Below are 14,808 nucleotides of genomic sequence, written 5' to 3' on the forward strand. Positions count from 1 at the left end.
AAGATTAATAGACACCAACGTTATAGAAAAATTAACCATAGAGATTAAGATTATGTCTGGTTTAACTTTTTTAAATATTTAATTTTGAAAATAAATCGTTTTAAAAAAATTGAAGTGTTTTGCCATCATTCAAAATAGTTTTTGAAACACTTTCAAAATATATTTAAATTTAAAGTGCATCAAAATAGTTTAAATAAAAAAATAAAAATACTTTTTTTCTAATCATTTCAAACAGATCTTATATATAATATTTGGCAAAAGCACAGACATTTTAACTATATTTGTACACACACAGACACATATCCAAATAACTTCAATCTTCAAAACATTATTATTAATAATTAGTTTAACCATAGTTGACTTCTACCTCTGTTCCTATCTATGAGTTCCTTAGAAACCTCAAGTCTTCTATATTATAATAACATTTCCTTTTTCTTTTGTAGTTTTCTCATTAAATTATTTCATTTTGAAAAAAAAAAAAAAAAAAAGATGGGTTGAGTTTGGCATTTTTAACATCTTGTGAAATAAAGGGCAAAAATAAAACTTTAATTAACTAGTCATAATTGGCCCCACAAACAAAGTACTGCATGTGAACTTTGACCCAATATTACAACAATCTTTATTCTACTCTCTAGTCTCTTCCTGCAGCAGCAATGATCCCAAGATTTCAGAAGAAAATTTGTCAACAATTAGCAACTTATTAACCTTTTCTTTAATTTTCATTATTTTATTGATTGATCATTTAAATTAAATTATACAATGTTTAACAAACAGATTACTGAATTATTTTAATGCCTCGTGATGTCTTTATTATACAATATAGTTTAGGAATAGCCCAGATTGTCATTTAATAACATATCTGGTAATTAAAGTGATCCCAAAGACCTTCCTCTACAGGTTTAATTTCTTTTATAGATCAGAAAATTTATTGAGTTCTTATTAGAATTTAGTGTGGAAGTTGTATTGGATGTATTTATGAGAATGGGAAGGAAAGAGAAACATTTAATTTAATTTATAGATGACAAGAACAAGAATGTCGTGATGCAATAATTTGAAGCTTTCCCAAGCTTTTAATTTGTCTCCTCTTTCTTTTCATGTTTGGATAACTTTGTATCAATGAAATCATGAGCATCTCAAGGGTTTCCCGAGTCAAGTTATACTAACATTTAGAAGACGGCTTCCATGCATTTCTTTGGATCTATCTATATTTTGATCGACATATATGAATTTGATAAAATGAAATTGCAAATAAACTAAATTTTTAGAATTTATTCTTATGTATGGTCTTTTGATTACATTTTCACGTGTTTTATTTTAAAAAATAAGTTTTTTTTTGGAAGAAATTGAAATATTTGACAACTACTTAAAATAGCTTTCAAGTATTATATATTTAAAATAATTTTTTATCAAAAATGTTTAAATCAAAATGAATTTTTTGGAAAATATTTTTTTCTCGAGTCAATCCAAACGAGAGTTATAAATATAGGTTATGCAAGCTTAAAATTTTCAATTTTTTGAGCTATAGAAGCCTCAAAGTCACATTAATTAGATCCCTTTGTTAGGTAGTTTTTCTTTCTTGCTTTCATATTGGTGAATGTTCACCAACCTTCACATGCCCTTAATTTTTGCAGGATTTTACTCTCTCTCTTGTTGTTTTCTTGTCAAAAGAGAGGAGGCTTATTTGTGATGAAGTGATAATGACAAAAGGAAAATGAGACTTATAATTCTCTTTTTCTTTCATTTTTATCTTTATTGTTTTTAGTTAGGTATAAATATGATAAGGACACGAAACTCGCTACACATATCTTTACATTTATATGATATTGTCCGTTTTACCTTTTGATTTTACCAAAAAAAAAAAAAAACGATTCATATCAATAAAAATAATTGTTTTCAGTTATACTTAGGATAGATAGAATGAAGAGAGAGAAATAGTTTAATAGACTTAAAAATGATCTTTTAAGTTAGCCATTTAGATGTAATTTGAATTTATTTCATCAAGTGAATGCATTTGCAATTATATTGACAATATTAGAATATGATATTAAGTTAATATAAATATGATACATCATGTCGTCCAACATAAATAAAGATCTTATTGTCTCGAGTCTATTTTAAATATTGTACTGAACAAAACTTAGTGGTAATCAACATATATTCTTTCTTTGAAATCAATGATTCAAATTTACCTACTCCATGTGTTATACTAAAAAATATTGATTCACTTTTTTTTTTTCAAACTAAAAATTAATAAGAATGATCCTCATTAAAAATGTTTATGAGTGATTAGAAAAATGTATGAATATTAGAAATAAGATATTTTATGTATTAGGGGCTGTTTGGGGCGCTGAGATGATATAAGATGTGGGGATATACCATCTCATGTTGGCCCCCCAAACAGCCCCTTAGTATTTATGCATTCATTCAACTTGCGCAAAATTCATGTTTTAAAGTTTAAATTTGGTTTAGTTTGGTATATATTTTTAAAATGTTAGTGTTGGTTTCTATATTTTATATTTATCTATTTTGTATGTTCAAAATTACCATTTTGTTATCTAAACAAACTTTTTAAAACTATAGACTAAGTGAAAATAGACATTTTGATGTTAAAAAAATGAACTAAAGTTGGAAGTAGAGTAATTAAATTAATTTTAAATCTATACTAAACTTTTTCTTTAAGAATTTATCCTAGATAACTCTAGGTAGTGCACAATGTAGGGCTCAGTTACCCAATTCACAGCCTTCGAAATAGGGTTAGTTAATTTTAACCATGGTTGGAGCATTGCAATAAAGAACTTGGACATGATTGAAGCATATATGTTATAGGCAATATTGATAAATAATGTACTTTATTTCTAGTTTTGGAATGATAAAGCTAATAATGTACTCCATAAAGTTTAAATTTATATATAGCTAATTAATTAAACTTTTAAAAATTTCTAATTTATCAATGATTTATTAAACATATAATTAAAAATTTGAAATTTTTAGACACGAGATTAAAATTTTAAAAACATATTAGACACTTTTCAAAGATTAAATAAACAAAAACTTAATTTGAGGATTAAAATTGTTATTTAACCTAAAATAAATATTTAAGTAAATAATTTAAAATAAATTATCTTTTTTGAAAATGGTACTCGTCTTTTTAAGAAGAGGCAAATAACATAAATATTTATTTATTTTCTTTACCCACATCAGTATCACCTAAACGAAGATACCTTTTTTAGGGCATCTTTCTCTTACCTTTTACATTATTTTCTTTTAGAAAAATTAAAAAGAAAATGTAAAAATGGGACATGGGAATTGGGAATTGAGTTGAATGATGTAGTAAACATTCCATAAAACAATGTGTTTAAATTCAATTTTACTTCTTGAACTTTCAACATTATTTTATTTTAGATCTTAAACTTTTAAAAATATTTATTTTACTCTCTAAATTTTTAAAAAGTATTTATAGAGTATTTATTTTTATCCCTACAGTTTAGATTATGTTAACATTTAAAATATACAAACAATCTAGCCATCAAAAAATACAAACAATCTCACCATTATGTTTAAGAGTTAATAGAATCATAATAACTGGAACCAAAGTAAACATGAATCACAATGGCATGAACTAAAGTGAACACTTCTTAAAAGTTAAGGGACTAAAATAAAGATTTTTGAATGTTTAATGACCAAAATATAACACGTTTCAAACTTCAAAGATCAAAATAAGATCTAAACTAAAACAATAAATATCATATTGAAAATGAAAAATAAACAAACCAATAAATACAATATAGGTGTATTATACATATTATAGAAAATAAATGTCCATTAGATGTTCATGCTTAGTGTTCACTGACTATGTGTCATGTCCCTATTTTTTCAAAATGTTGTCCGTGTGTCTTGTAAATACTCATTATTAGTGTTCATGTAATTCATCTCTCACTTGTCAAATTGCCTGTAAATACTGATATTTGGTAGGTTTTCAAAGACATACATTGGGCAAATTCCAAAAGTTTGGAAAAAGTGGAGAAATTCATAATTTGTTATTTTGTTATTTATTTTATTATATATATATATGTTTAATTTAGTTTAATATTTATTTATTTTAATATTACATTTTATTGACATCTGTTTTTCCGTTGTGCTCCTCAAATTCACAACACGTTATCTGCCTGAGTTCTTGTCATTTTCTCTCACTAAAGGTAGTCCTAAAGGTATATCGATTTTCCCTCTTCATTATAATTAATAAATTTAATGTTATTTTGAATATTAAATATATATTAATTTCTAACATAAATACAATATTTTATGATAATGCTGCCATGAAAAATCTCACAAAATAAGAATTTGCCGCCCTTGATATTAACGACAATAATTATTTGTCATGGGTGCTTGATGCCGAGATCCAGGTGGATGCTATGAATCTTGAAGAGACTATTAAAGAAGGAAATACAACATCCAGTCAGGACAAAGAAAAAACTATGATTTTCTTTCGTCATCATCTCCACAAGGGATTGAAAATGGAGCATATTATAAAAATTTGAAAGAGATGTATAATCATAAAAAAAAAACAATTATTCTTCCTAAAGCTTGTTATGAGTGGATGCATTTGATGCTATAAGATTTCAAATCAATAAGTGATTACAGCTCCTCATTATTTAAAATCAGTTTGAAATTGTTATTATGCGGAGAGAAAATTACTAATGCTGATATGTTATAAAAGACATTTACATTTCATGTCTCGAATATGCTTCTGTAGCAGTAATATCGAGAGAAAGGTTTTAAACAGTGTTCTGAATTAATTTCATGTTTTCTAGTGGCCAAATAAAACAACAAATTATTGATAAAAAAAAAAAAAATGAATCTTGACCAACTGGAACGACACCACTCCTTGAAGTTAATGCTGTAAATTTTAATAATAATCGTAGTCGAGGTCGTGGTCGAGGTCGAGGTCGAGGTCGTGACCATGGCAAAGGAAGAAACAATTATATATTTTCGTGGCGGTCGTTCAAATCATTCAAATTTCAAAAGAACCACACAAAATAATGATCATAAAGGAAAAAATCCACAGGATAATAGTTTAAAAAGTGTTGAAAATAAATGTTTTCGATTCCGAATGACTGGATATTAGTTATGTACCTGTTGTACGTTAAAACACTTAGTTTCTCTATCAAGCCTCCTTGAAGGAAAAAGAGAAAAATGTGGAAGTAAAATTTGCATACCAGGATAGTGACATATTTGATCCATCTCATATGACAAATTTAGATGTAACAGACTTCTTTGAATCTCTTGAAGAAAAAATTGGCAGAATTGATGGAACATCAAATGTTTCATTTGACTTTGAAAATATCTAGATTTAGTATTGTTTTTTTTTTTTTCCTTTTTTCATCTTCATGTTTTTTTTCTTCTCTTCTCTTAGTAGATGTTAATCTTTGTATATTTCAAATATTGTTTTTCTTATTATAATTATTTTCTTTTAATGAAGCAACGTGGATCATTTTCATATGTTGGGTGACTAAAAAATGAGTAAAGTAGATCTATGTCTGGGTGACAGTGCAACTACACATACAATACTTACAAGTATAAAGTATTTTTTCAAATTGACAATGCTGGAAACAAAAGTCAATACGAGATCGGGTTCTGCAAACCTGATTGAAGGCTTTGGAAAAACAAATATTATTTTATCTAGTGGAATATATTTACAATTTGGCATGACAAATTGGGTTATCCAGGATGTATAATAATGAGTAGAATTATTGAGAATTCAAATGGACATTCATTGAAGAGCCATAAGATTCTTCAATCTAATGAATTATCATGCCATGCTTGCTCTCAAGAAAAAAAATGATAATTAGATCATCACTAGCTAAAGTGAGGATCGAATTATTTGTATTTTTAGAACGAATTCATGATGATATATGTGGACTTATTTACCCACCAAGTGGACCATTTAGATATTTTATGGTATTAATAGACACATCCAGCAGATGTTTACATGTGTGCTTATTATCAAGTCGAAATCTTGCATTTGCATGATTACTTGCTCAAATAATTAAATTAAGAACACAATTTCCTGATTATACAATTAAGAACATTTGTCTTGACAATGCTAGGGAATTTACCTTCCAAGCTTTTGATAATTATTATATATCAATTGGGATAAGTGTTGAATATCTTGTAACTCATGTTCATATACAAAAAGTGGTTTAGCAGAATCATTAATAAAACGTTTGCAGTTAATTACTAGACCATTGATTATGAGAGCTAAGCTTCCTACATCTATTAGGGGATATGCTATTTTGCATACAGTATCACTTATACATATTAGGCCAATAGCTCATCACAATTACTCGCCATTACAATTAGTTTATGGCCATGAGCCAAATATTTCGCATCTGAGATTTTTTGGATGTGTAATATATGTTCCAATTGTTTTACCACAACGTACTACGATTGGGTCCTCAAAGGAGGTTAGGAATATATATTGAATATGATTCTATATCAATTATAAAATATTTTGAACCCCTGACGGGTGATGTATTTACACGATTTGCTGATTGTCATTTTAATGAGACAAATTTTAAACAGGTTATCTATTCACATGGGGAAGAATTGTTATATCATGGCGATCGGTGAAATAGACCATAACAGTCACTTCCTCAAATCATGCTGAAATTCTTGCAATTAATGATGTTAGTCGAGAATGTGTTTGGCTAAGATCAATGACTCAACACATTCATGAAATACGTGGTTTGTCTTCTAGTAAAAATCTCCCAACAATATTATACGAAGACAATACAACAACATATCCCAAATCAAAGAAGGATATATTAAAGGAGATATAACAAAACATATTTCACCAGAGTTTTTCCACACTCATGATCTTGAAGAAAATTGTGACATCACTATACAACAAATTTATTTAAAGGATAACTGGGGGACTTATTTACAAAGTCATTAACTTCTTTGAAAAATTGGTGCATTACATTGGAATGTGGCGACTTGGAGATCTCAAATGATGTTTCCATGAGGGAAGTTAATATATTGTATTTTTTTAAGAGTATTAGATTATATAAAATATATATTATTTTGTTATATTATATTTTATTGACATCTGTATCATCGTGCTCCTCAAATTTATAATAATTAACAATATATATATTTTTTTTTTTGGAAAAAAATTGGTAGTTAACAACCAAACATTAAATAAAAACAACAAATTATATTGAAAAATGAACAAAACAATAAATACTATACGTCAACTATCAGCAATAAAAGAGCAATAGGTTAAAAAAAACTATAAATAGAAGAGGGATAGAGAGTAATGGGGTATATCGTAAATAGAATTAACCATGGAAGGGCATTTCTGTCATTTCGCAAAAACTGCTGACTCCCTTTCGCCTCAGTCATAAGCACTTCCCCCAATAATGAATATCTTTCCCATTTTTTGCTTTATTGCTTCCACCCCCATCACTTTTTCTCTTTTCTTTATTTTTATATTGTCAATTTATCATCATCATTATTATTTTCCTAATAAATTTATTTAAATTTAAATTCATTAGAATATTACGAAAAAAGGAAGAGCAAAGATTCCAACTCACTCGTTACAATCATCAAAATTTCGACAAGATTATAGTTGAATTGGGTATAATATTTTCCCCTTTTCAAAAAAAAATAAAAATAAAATAATATATATATATATATATTTTCCCCAAAAAATAGGTATAATATTTTATTATAAAAAGTATAATATTTGATGCCACCATTAGAATAGAGTAGTAGAGTTACCCAACTAATTTAGTTATACTCCTATTGACTTTTTTTTTTTTTTTTTTGAAAAAAACAATAGACAATTCTCAAAAGTAAATGATAAAAATAGAAAATAAGTTAAAATTAGAAAAATTATTTTAAATGATAAAATTGCTGAAAATATTTACAAATAATAGCAAAATATCACAATTTATCTATGATAGATTACTATTTGTATGTATCATGACATAGATACATACAAATAGTAATCTATCACCGTTGCAGATTGACAGTAAAATTTTGCTATATTTGTAAATATTCTGGTTCATTTTTCTATATTTGAAAACGACATTTCAAATTAATCCTGTAAACTTATTTGGTCTCAGAACTTTGAATAATATTCTATTTTGGTCTCTAAACTTTAAAAATATCCCTTTTAGTGTTTAAACTTTGAATATTATTTATTTTGATCCATAAACTTTTAAAATTGTTCGTTTTATTCCTTAAACATTTAAAAATTGTTTATTTTGGTATTTGTTATATTAAGATTTTATTAACTCAAAATGGTGAGGTGATTTCTATTTTTGAATGACTAAGTTACCAAATTAGTTAACTACGCTAAAAAAATCTAAATTTTCAATTTTGAATAAGGTGGCAAAACGAGATAATTTAAAAACAATTTTAGTTCAAAATTTTTGTCTTTCAACATTTGGTGTATTGGTTGTTGACATTTTATTTCACATACATCTTGCTCAATACATGTAGAGCATCGTCATTCAAAAATAAAAGTTCCCTCAAATTTTGTTGAATAGTTAACATAATTTTAATAGTTGGAACTAAAATAAATATATTTTTTAAAAAAATTAGAATAAAATTTAAAATTAAAAGACTAAAATAAGATTTAAACCTAAATTTACTGGATCTATAACTTCTGATCATGCAATTAAAAACTTCAAATTCTGGTTATGTTCATTTTGTGTCATTATATTTTAAACACTCCATTTCTTAAATTTTGGTTGAAGTAGTAGCATAATAAAGAAGCCAATTAAACAAATTAAACAATTTAACATAAACAAACAAAGATGACAAAAGAAAAAATTGAGAATTTGAATTGGAATAAGTCATTTACATTTATTCATCAATTTTTTTTTTTTAATAATATATGAAATATGAAAGTGATAGTAGAAGCTTGCTACCATTATGTTCAAATCTCGTTCTTTCCTCCAAATATGTTTATTTATTTTTCTTAAGAAAAAATAATATTTTATTACATATGAAATTGATAAGAAATAAAATCCCAACAAAAAAGGAAAAAAATAAAATAAAATAACACAGATGTCAAACTCCACCACTTTAATTTCTTATGCTTCTCCCTTATTTATAGTGTCTGAGCTCTGAACAAATTGTATCTCTGTCTTTCTTTCTAACAAAAAATGGAAGCAATGACCAAACTGTTCTCCTTTATCTTCTTCCTTCTCACTCTTCTTTCTCTCTCCACCGCCATCTCCGATTTCCAAACCCTAATTCCCACCTCTCTTCCTTCCTCACCTTCCTTCTTACCCTCCGATTCTGAGTCTTTCATCTCCTCCGACACCACCGAATCGGACCTCGGCTTAACACTGCACCTCCACCATTTGGACGCTCTGTCTCTCAACCGAACGCCGGAGGAGCTCTTCCACCTCCGCCTTCAAAGGGATGCTCTCCGAGTCAAGAAGCTGAGTTCACTCCATGATTCATCTCAAAATGTGAGCCAAACCAGTGGGACCGGGTTCAGTAGCTCCGTCATCTCGGGACTCGCTCAGGGCAGCGGCGAGTACTTCACGCGCATCGGCGTCGGCACGCCACCCAAGTATGTTTACATGGTGCTCGACACCGGCAGTGACATCGTTTGGCTACAGTGTGCTCCTTGTAAGAATTGCTACTCTCAGACTGACCCTGTTTTCAACCCGGTTAAGTCTGGATCCTTCGCCAAGGTCCTCTGCAGGACGCCGCTGTGCCGTCGGCTTGAATCTCCGGGATGCAACCAGCGTCAGACGTGTCTCTACCAAGTTTCTTACGGCGACGGTTCATACACCACCGGCGAGTTCGTCACCGAAACCCTAACCTTCCGGCGGACTAAAGTGGAGCGCGTAGCCCTAGGTTGTGGCCACGATAATGAAGGCTTGTTCGTTGGTGCGGCTGGGCTTTTAGGTCTTGGCCGTGGAGGGTTGTCGTTTCCGTCGCAAACCGGTCGGACTTTCAATCAGAAATTCTCTTACTGTTTGGTGGACCGGTCCGCCTCTTCCAAACCGTCCTCCGTCGTCTTCGGTAACGCCGCTGTCTCTCGAACCGCCCGGTTCACTCCTCTCCTCACAAACCCTAGGTTGGATACGTTTTACTACGTTGAACTGCTTGGAATCAGCGTCGGAGGCACGCCCGTCTCCGGCATCTCCGCTTCACATTTCAAGCTCGATCCGACCGGTAATGGTGGAGTAATCATCGATTGTGGTACTTCTGTTACTCGGTTGAACCGACCAGCGTACATTGCTCTGCGCGATGCCTTCCGTGCCGGAGCATCGAGTTTGAAATCGGCGCCGGAGTTTTCTCTTTTCGATACTTGCTACGATCTTTCCGGGAAGACGACGGTGAAGGTCCCGACGGTTGTGCTGCATTTCAGAGGCGCTGATGTATCGTTACCGGCGTCCAATTATCTGATCCCTGTCGACGGCAGCGGCCGATTCTGCTTCGCCTTCGCCGGAACGACCAGTGGGCTATCGATTATCGGCAACATTCAGCAGCAAGGATTTCGGGTGGTGTACGATTTGGCGAGTTCTCGGGTCGGATTTTCTCCTCGTGGTTGCGCCTAATTTCATCGGACCAACGTAATGCGGTTGCCGGGAAAATTCCTCCGCCGCCGTCTGTCCTAAAACCCTTCTTCCTTTTTTCAGACGTGATAATAAAAAAGAAAGAAAAAGAAAAAAGGTAGAAAGAAAAAGGAGTGCATAATAGACTCGAACGGTGTCGTTTAACTTTTACTATTTTAATTGACTTACTTTTTTCATTCCAATTATCTCTTTTCCTTTGCTTATTTAATTATATTATCTATTTGGAGTGTCGGTTATTTTATATATTAATTTCTTAAAAACATAAATGTCATAAACATAAATAATAAGAATTGTTCAAATTCTTTTTGGTTTCTGAATTATGTGTGCCTTTAATATGTTCTTTTTAATGTACATATTTTAGTATTTGAATTATATGTTAGTCATTATTTGGACTATGATTTTCTTTTTTAACAGTTATTTTTTTTCAAACACTATATTTTCTTATGAGTTTGTAATCTATCTTTTAAGTTCTTGAAAGTGACAACTAGAAATAGTGATTTTAAATATGTGCTCTTGTTCAAAAAATTTGGTTAAAAATTAACACTTTTCTTAATTTAGAAAAGATAAAAAAAATGTATACTTTTTAAAACTTAAAAACAATGACAAATATGAATTTATATCTCTAAATTTTTATAGGTATATCAACTTAAAATCTAAACTTTCATAAATGTATTAAAAAAAATACTTGTGAAATTTTAAAGTTTAAATTGATATCATTATTAGTTTGAAGTTTAAATTGATATATTTATGAAAGTTCACGATTTCGATAAATACAATTATTAGTTTAAAGTATAAATTGATATAATTCCAAAATTTAAAAGTGTAAATTGATACTTATCCTTAAAAAAAAAAAAAAACGGTGGTTAAGAGAAAAAGAGAAGAAGCAACATTCTTTTCTTAGGCCATAAGTAGAAAGCAATTATGGAAGTGGGATGGTATTAGAGAAGGCAATTTCAAATGAGCATAGGACTCTTATTCCACATTTGCAATGAGTTCACATGGGAAAAGGGGTTTTATACTTTAGAATAATATGGAGACAAATAATTAAGATTTCAACCTTTAATTTTCTTTTTCTTTGCAACAATTTTGAACCTTTACTTGATCAAAGAGTTCTTTTGGTTTGACTGTATTGTGATTTGTGAATCTTTGCACCCATATCCATTTTCTATTTTAAAAGTTAATGCTTCGATTCCTTTTAAGTTAATTTAATGTTAAGGATTTTTTTTCTTCTAATTTTTTAATTTTTAAAAATAAGAAGAATGCTAAGAATTACATCATAGGTAAATTGCAAGCATGCTAAAATAAGATATAGGAATTAGGTTCATGTCCATACAATTTAAATTTTACGAAAACAATAAAATCGATCAGTCTAGTTTAATTTAAATGAGACATTGAAACTGAAAAGTTAAAAAATGCCCTCACCGATTCACTGACCGTATGAAATTTGATTACTATCTGATTTTTTGCTTGCTATGTGATTACTATCTGAATTTTATTTGACATTGATTGCTATACGATTGCTAATAATATAGACCGTTCTCTGATTGCTGTTTGATTACTATATGATACTAATTGACGACTTTATCGATTATTATCTGATTTTTACTTCATTTTCGATTACTTGAACTTTATTTCTTCTTCTCTTTTACTTTTACACATTTTATTATTTCAACTCTAATATTTACTTCCCATTTCTTTAATTTTTACAACGACTGATATACACTATCGAAAGAGAATCATGGTGATTGATTTTTCTTCTCATTCTTCAATAGTTTAAGAATAGAAGTTTAGTTTGATTGTTATCTAATGGCTAGTAATATCGATCGATAACTGACTGTTGTCTGATTACTATTTGATACTTGTACTTAATGATACATATTGCTATTTAATTGCTGACTGATTGCTATTTGATATAGATTATTATCAAGTTGCTATCTTATACCAATTTGTTATTTGATTGCTATTTGATATTAATTGTTATGTAGTTGTCAATGATATCGATTGTTATCTAATGGTTGCCTGACTACTTTAATATTGGTTATGAATGATACTAATTGTTATCTGATTACTATCTAATATTAATTGTCAATAATACTAATTATTATCTAATTACTATTTGATACTAACTGTCAACGATATCAATTGCTATATGACTTTTGTTTGATTATTACCATATATTGATTGCTATTTGATTGTTGTGTGATTAGTATTTGATGATTATTAATGATACCAATTTTTCTGATTACCATATGATATTAACACTTAGAAATACTGGTTGCTATTTGGTAAGGATTACTCTTTGATACTGATTGTTATCTAATTACTATCTTATTGTTATCTTGTATTGTGATTACTAGTGATACATTAATTTACTATCTAATTATTGCCTAATTATTATTTGATATTGATTGTAATATAGTTGCTATTGATGCCTTATTATAATATGGTACAACTCATTGGGTATCATCTAATTATGTGTCACTTAGCAATCTATTAAAATTGTCAAATGAAAATCAATTAACAATTACATTGATATATAAGTATATAATTATAAAAATGATAATCAGATAAAAATCAAATATCAATTAAATAGCAATCACACGAAGTAAATAATACTCAATGTTAAGCTAAAATATAAACTAAGGAACTCAAATGAGACCTTATTGATGAATCTACATCCTACAAACTCTTAAAATCACAGCAAAATCACATGAATATAATAGAAAAAATGGACATGGAAAGATAACAAAAAAGAATCAAAGAATAGAATGATAAGTACCAAACACTTATCAATTATAAGAATGATAAATATCACTCGTCGATCTCATGCATTCCTCTTTTTTATTCACCATAATTCACCATTTTTGCTACATCTTCTCTATCGCACAAATCCTTCATAATGATTTGTTCGTTGATATACAAGAGTATTGGTAGGCACCTTCGATTTTGCCAAAGTCGCTGGCTGTACTTACGACAACGCCACCATAACTCTCGCCGGCCCTGAAGCTAAAACCAATTTTCCTCTCCCTAATCCGACGTCGTTTTTCAATTATCCTCCTTCTTACCCTCCTCGTTTATGATTCGACCTACTTTCAATAGTTTGAGCTCCACCGTTGAATCCTTCAACGGCCCTTGCCCTCCATCTACTACCGTTACTTCGACGACTTCTCCTCCCGTCATTACCTACGCACTCCGCCGCTTCTCCCAGAGGATCGTCATAGCGATTGCGATCCCCTCATCCTCCGTTATCTATGACGGCAACGACATCGCTTCCTCCGCCGTCATTCCTTTGAAACATCCTCTGCCTTTCGATCTCAACATTTTACCTTTCGATCTTCTTGATTTTAGCGCCATTGATCTTCAATGTACTGCGTTGTGCCTTTGACCGCCGACAGTTGATTGTCGAGCCAGGCCAAGCAACTCCGATTGGCTTTCCAGAGAGTGTTCAGAGACCTGTTTTGTGGGAGAGGTTGGTTTTGAGAAGGGAATGAAAAATGGAGGAAAAGAAGACTGAACCTAATTATAAGAATAATTTTAAAATAAAAAATAAAATATCAGAAATCTAATCTTAATAATAACGTGATTTTAGTCCTTTAAAATTCTTTTGCCATATTTATAATATTTAGAAAGTTGATGATTTAGTGCTAAATCATAATTTTGATTTGCTATCCATTATAATTTCCCTTGCATTATAGTAGTAGTGGAGTGTGGGGACTGAACCCTTGAGAATATATTTTTTTTCAATTTATTGGATGGTTTCTGGTGCCTTAATCATTATAATATTATACCATACTTTTTTTAATAATATCATATCATATACTTCTGAGGTCATAAAAGATCTCATGATAATTTTCATTTCCATTAAATTGAAAAATGCTCAGAAAGGGCAAGGAAGGGAAAATTAAAAGGATATTATCCTTTTAGAAACTATTTAGAAAAATATTGTTGTTTTCAAACTATTTATAAAAATATATATATATTTTTTAATAAATAAGTTGAGGGTTGAAAATTCGACCTAGATAGGTCGAATTTTGAACCCTCTATCTTTCCACATTTGCACGTCGAACGTTGAACCCTCGATCTTGCCCTAACATTATTATTGAGTCTATTTAATTATCATTCCGGAGACCTTCCTCATAATTATTTGATGTGGAGAGAATGAAAGACCTTTCTCATTCCAGAGACCTTCCTCATTCGAGAG

General features: G+C 29.8%; 1 protein-coding gene and 1 pseudogene across 1 annotated transcript; both read left to right on the forward strand.

Annotated features, from left to right (window-relative positions):
* Nucleotides 1–9,118: 9,118 nt before the first annotated feature.
* LOC120070143 (aspartyl protease family protein 2-like) lies at nucleotides 9,119–10,848 on the forward strand. The gene has a single exon (XM_039022001.1). It carries the CDS (start codon nucleotides 9,177–9,179, stop codon nucleotides 10,587–10,589), a length of 1,413 nt encoding a protein of 470 aa, XP_038877929.1. The 5' UTR covers nucleotides 9,119–9,176; the 3' UTR covers nucleotides 10,590–10,848.
* Nucleotides 10,849–13,050: 2,202 nt separating this feature from the next.
* Nucleotides 13,051–13,992, forward strand: LOC120075823 (annotated as a pseudogene).
* The last annotated feature ends 816 nt before the right edge of the window (nucleotides 13,993–14,808 follow it).

This window comes from Benincasa hispida, chromosome 1, assembly GCF_009727055.1.
Source record: "Benincasa hispida cultivar B227 chromosome 1, ASM972705v1, whole genome shotgun sequence".
NCBI lineage: Eukaryota > Viridiplantae > Streptophyta > Magnoliopsida > Cucurbitales > Cucurbitaceae > Benincasa > Benincasa hispida.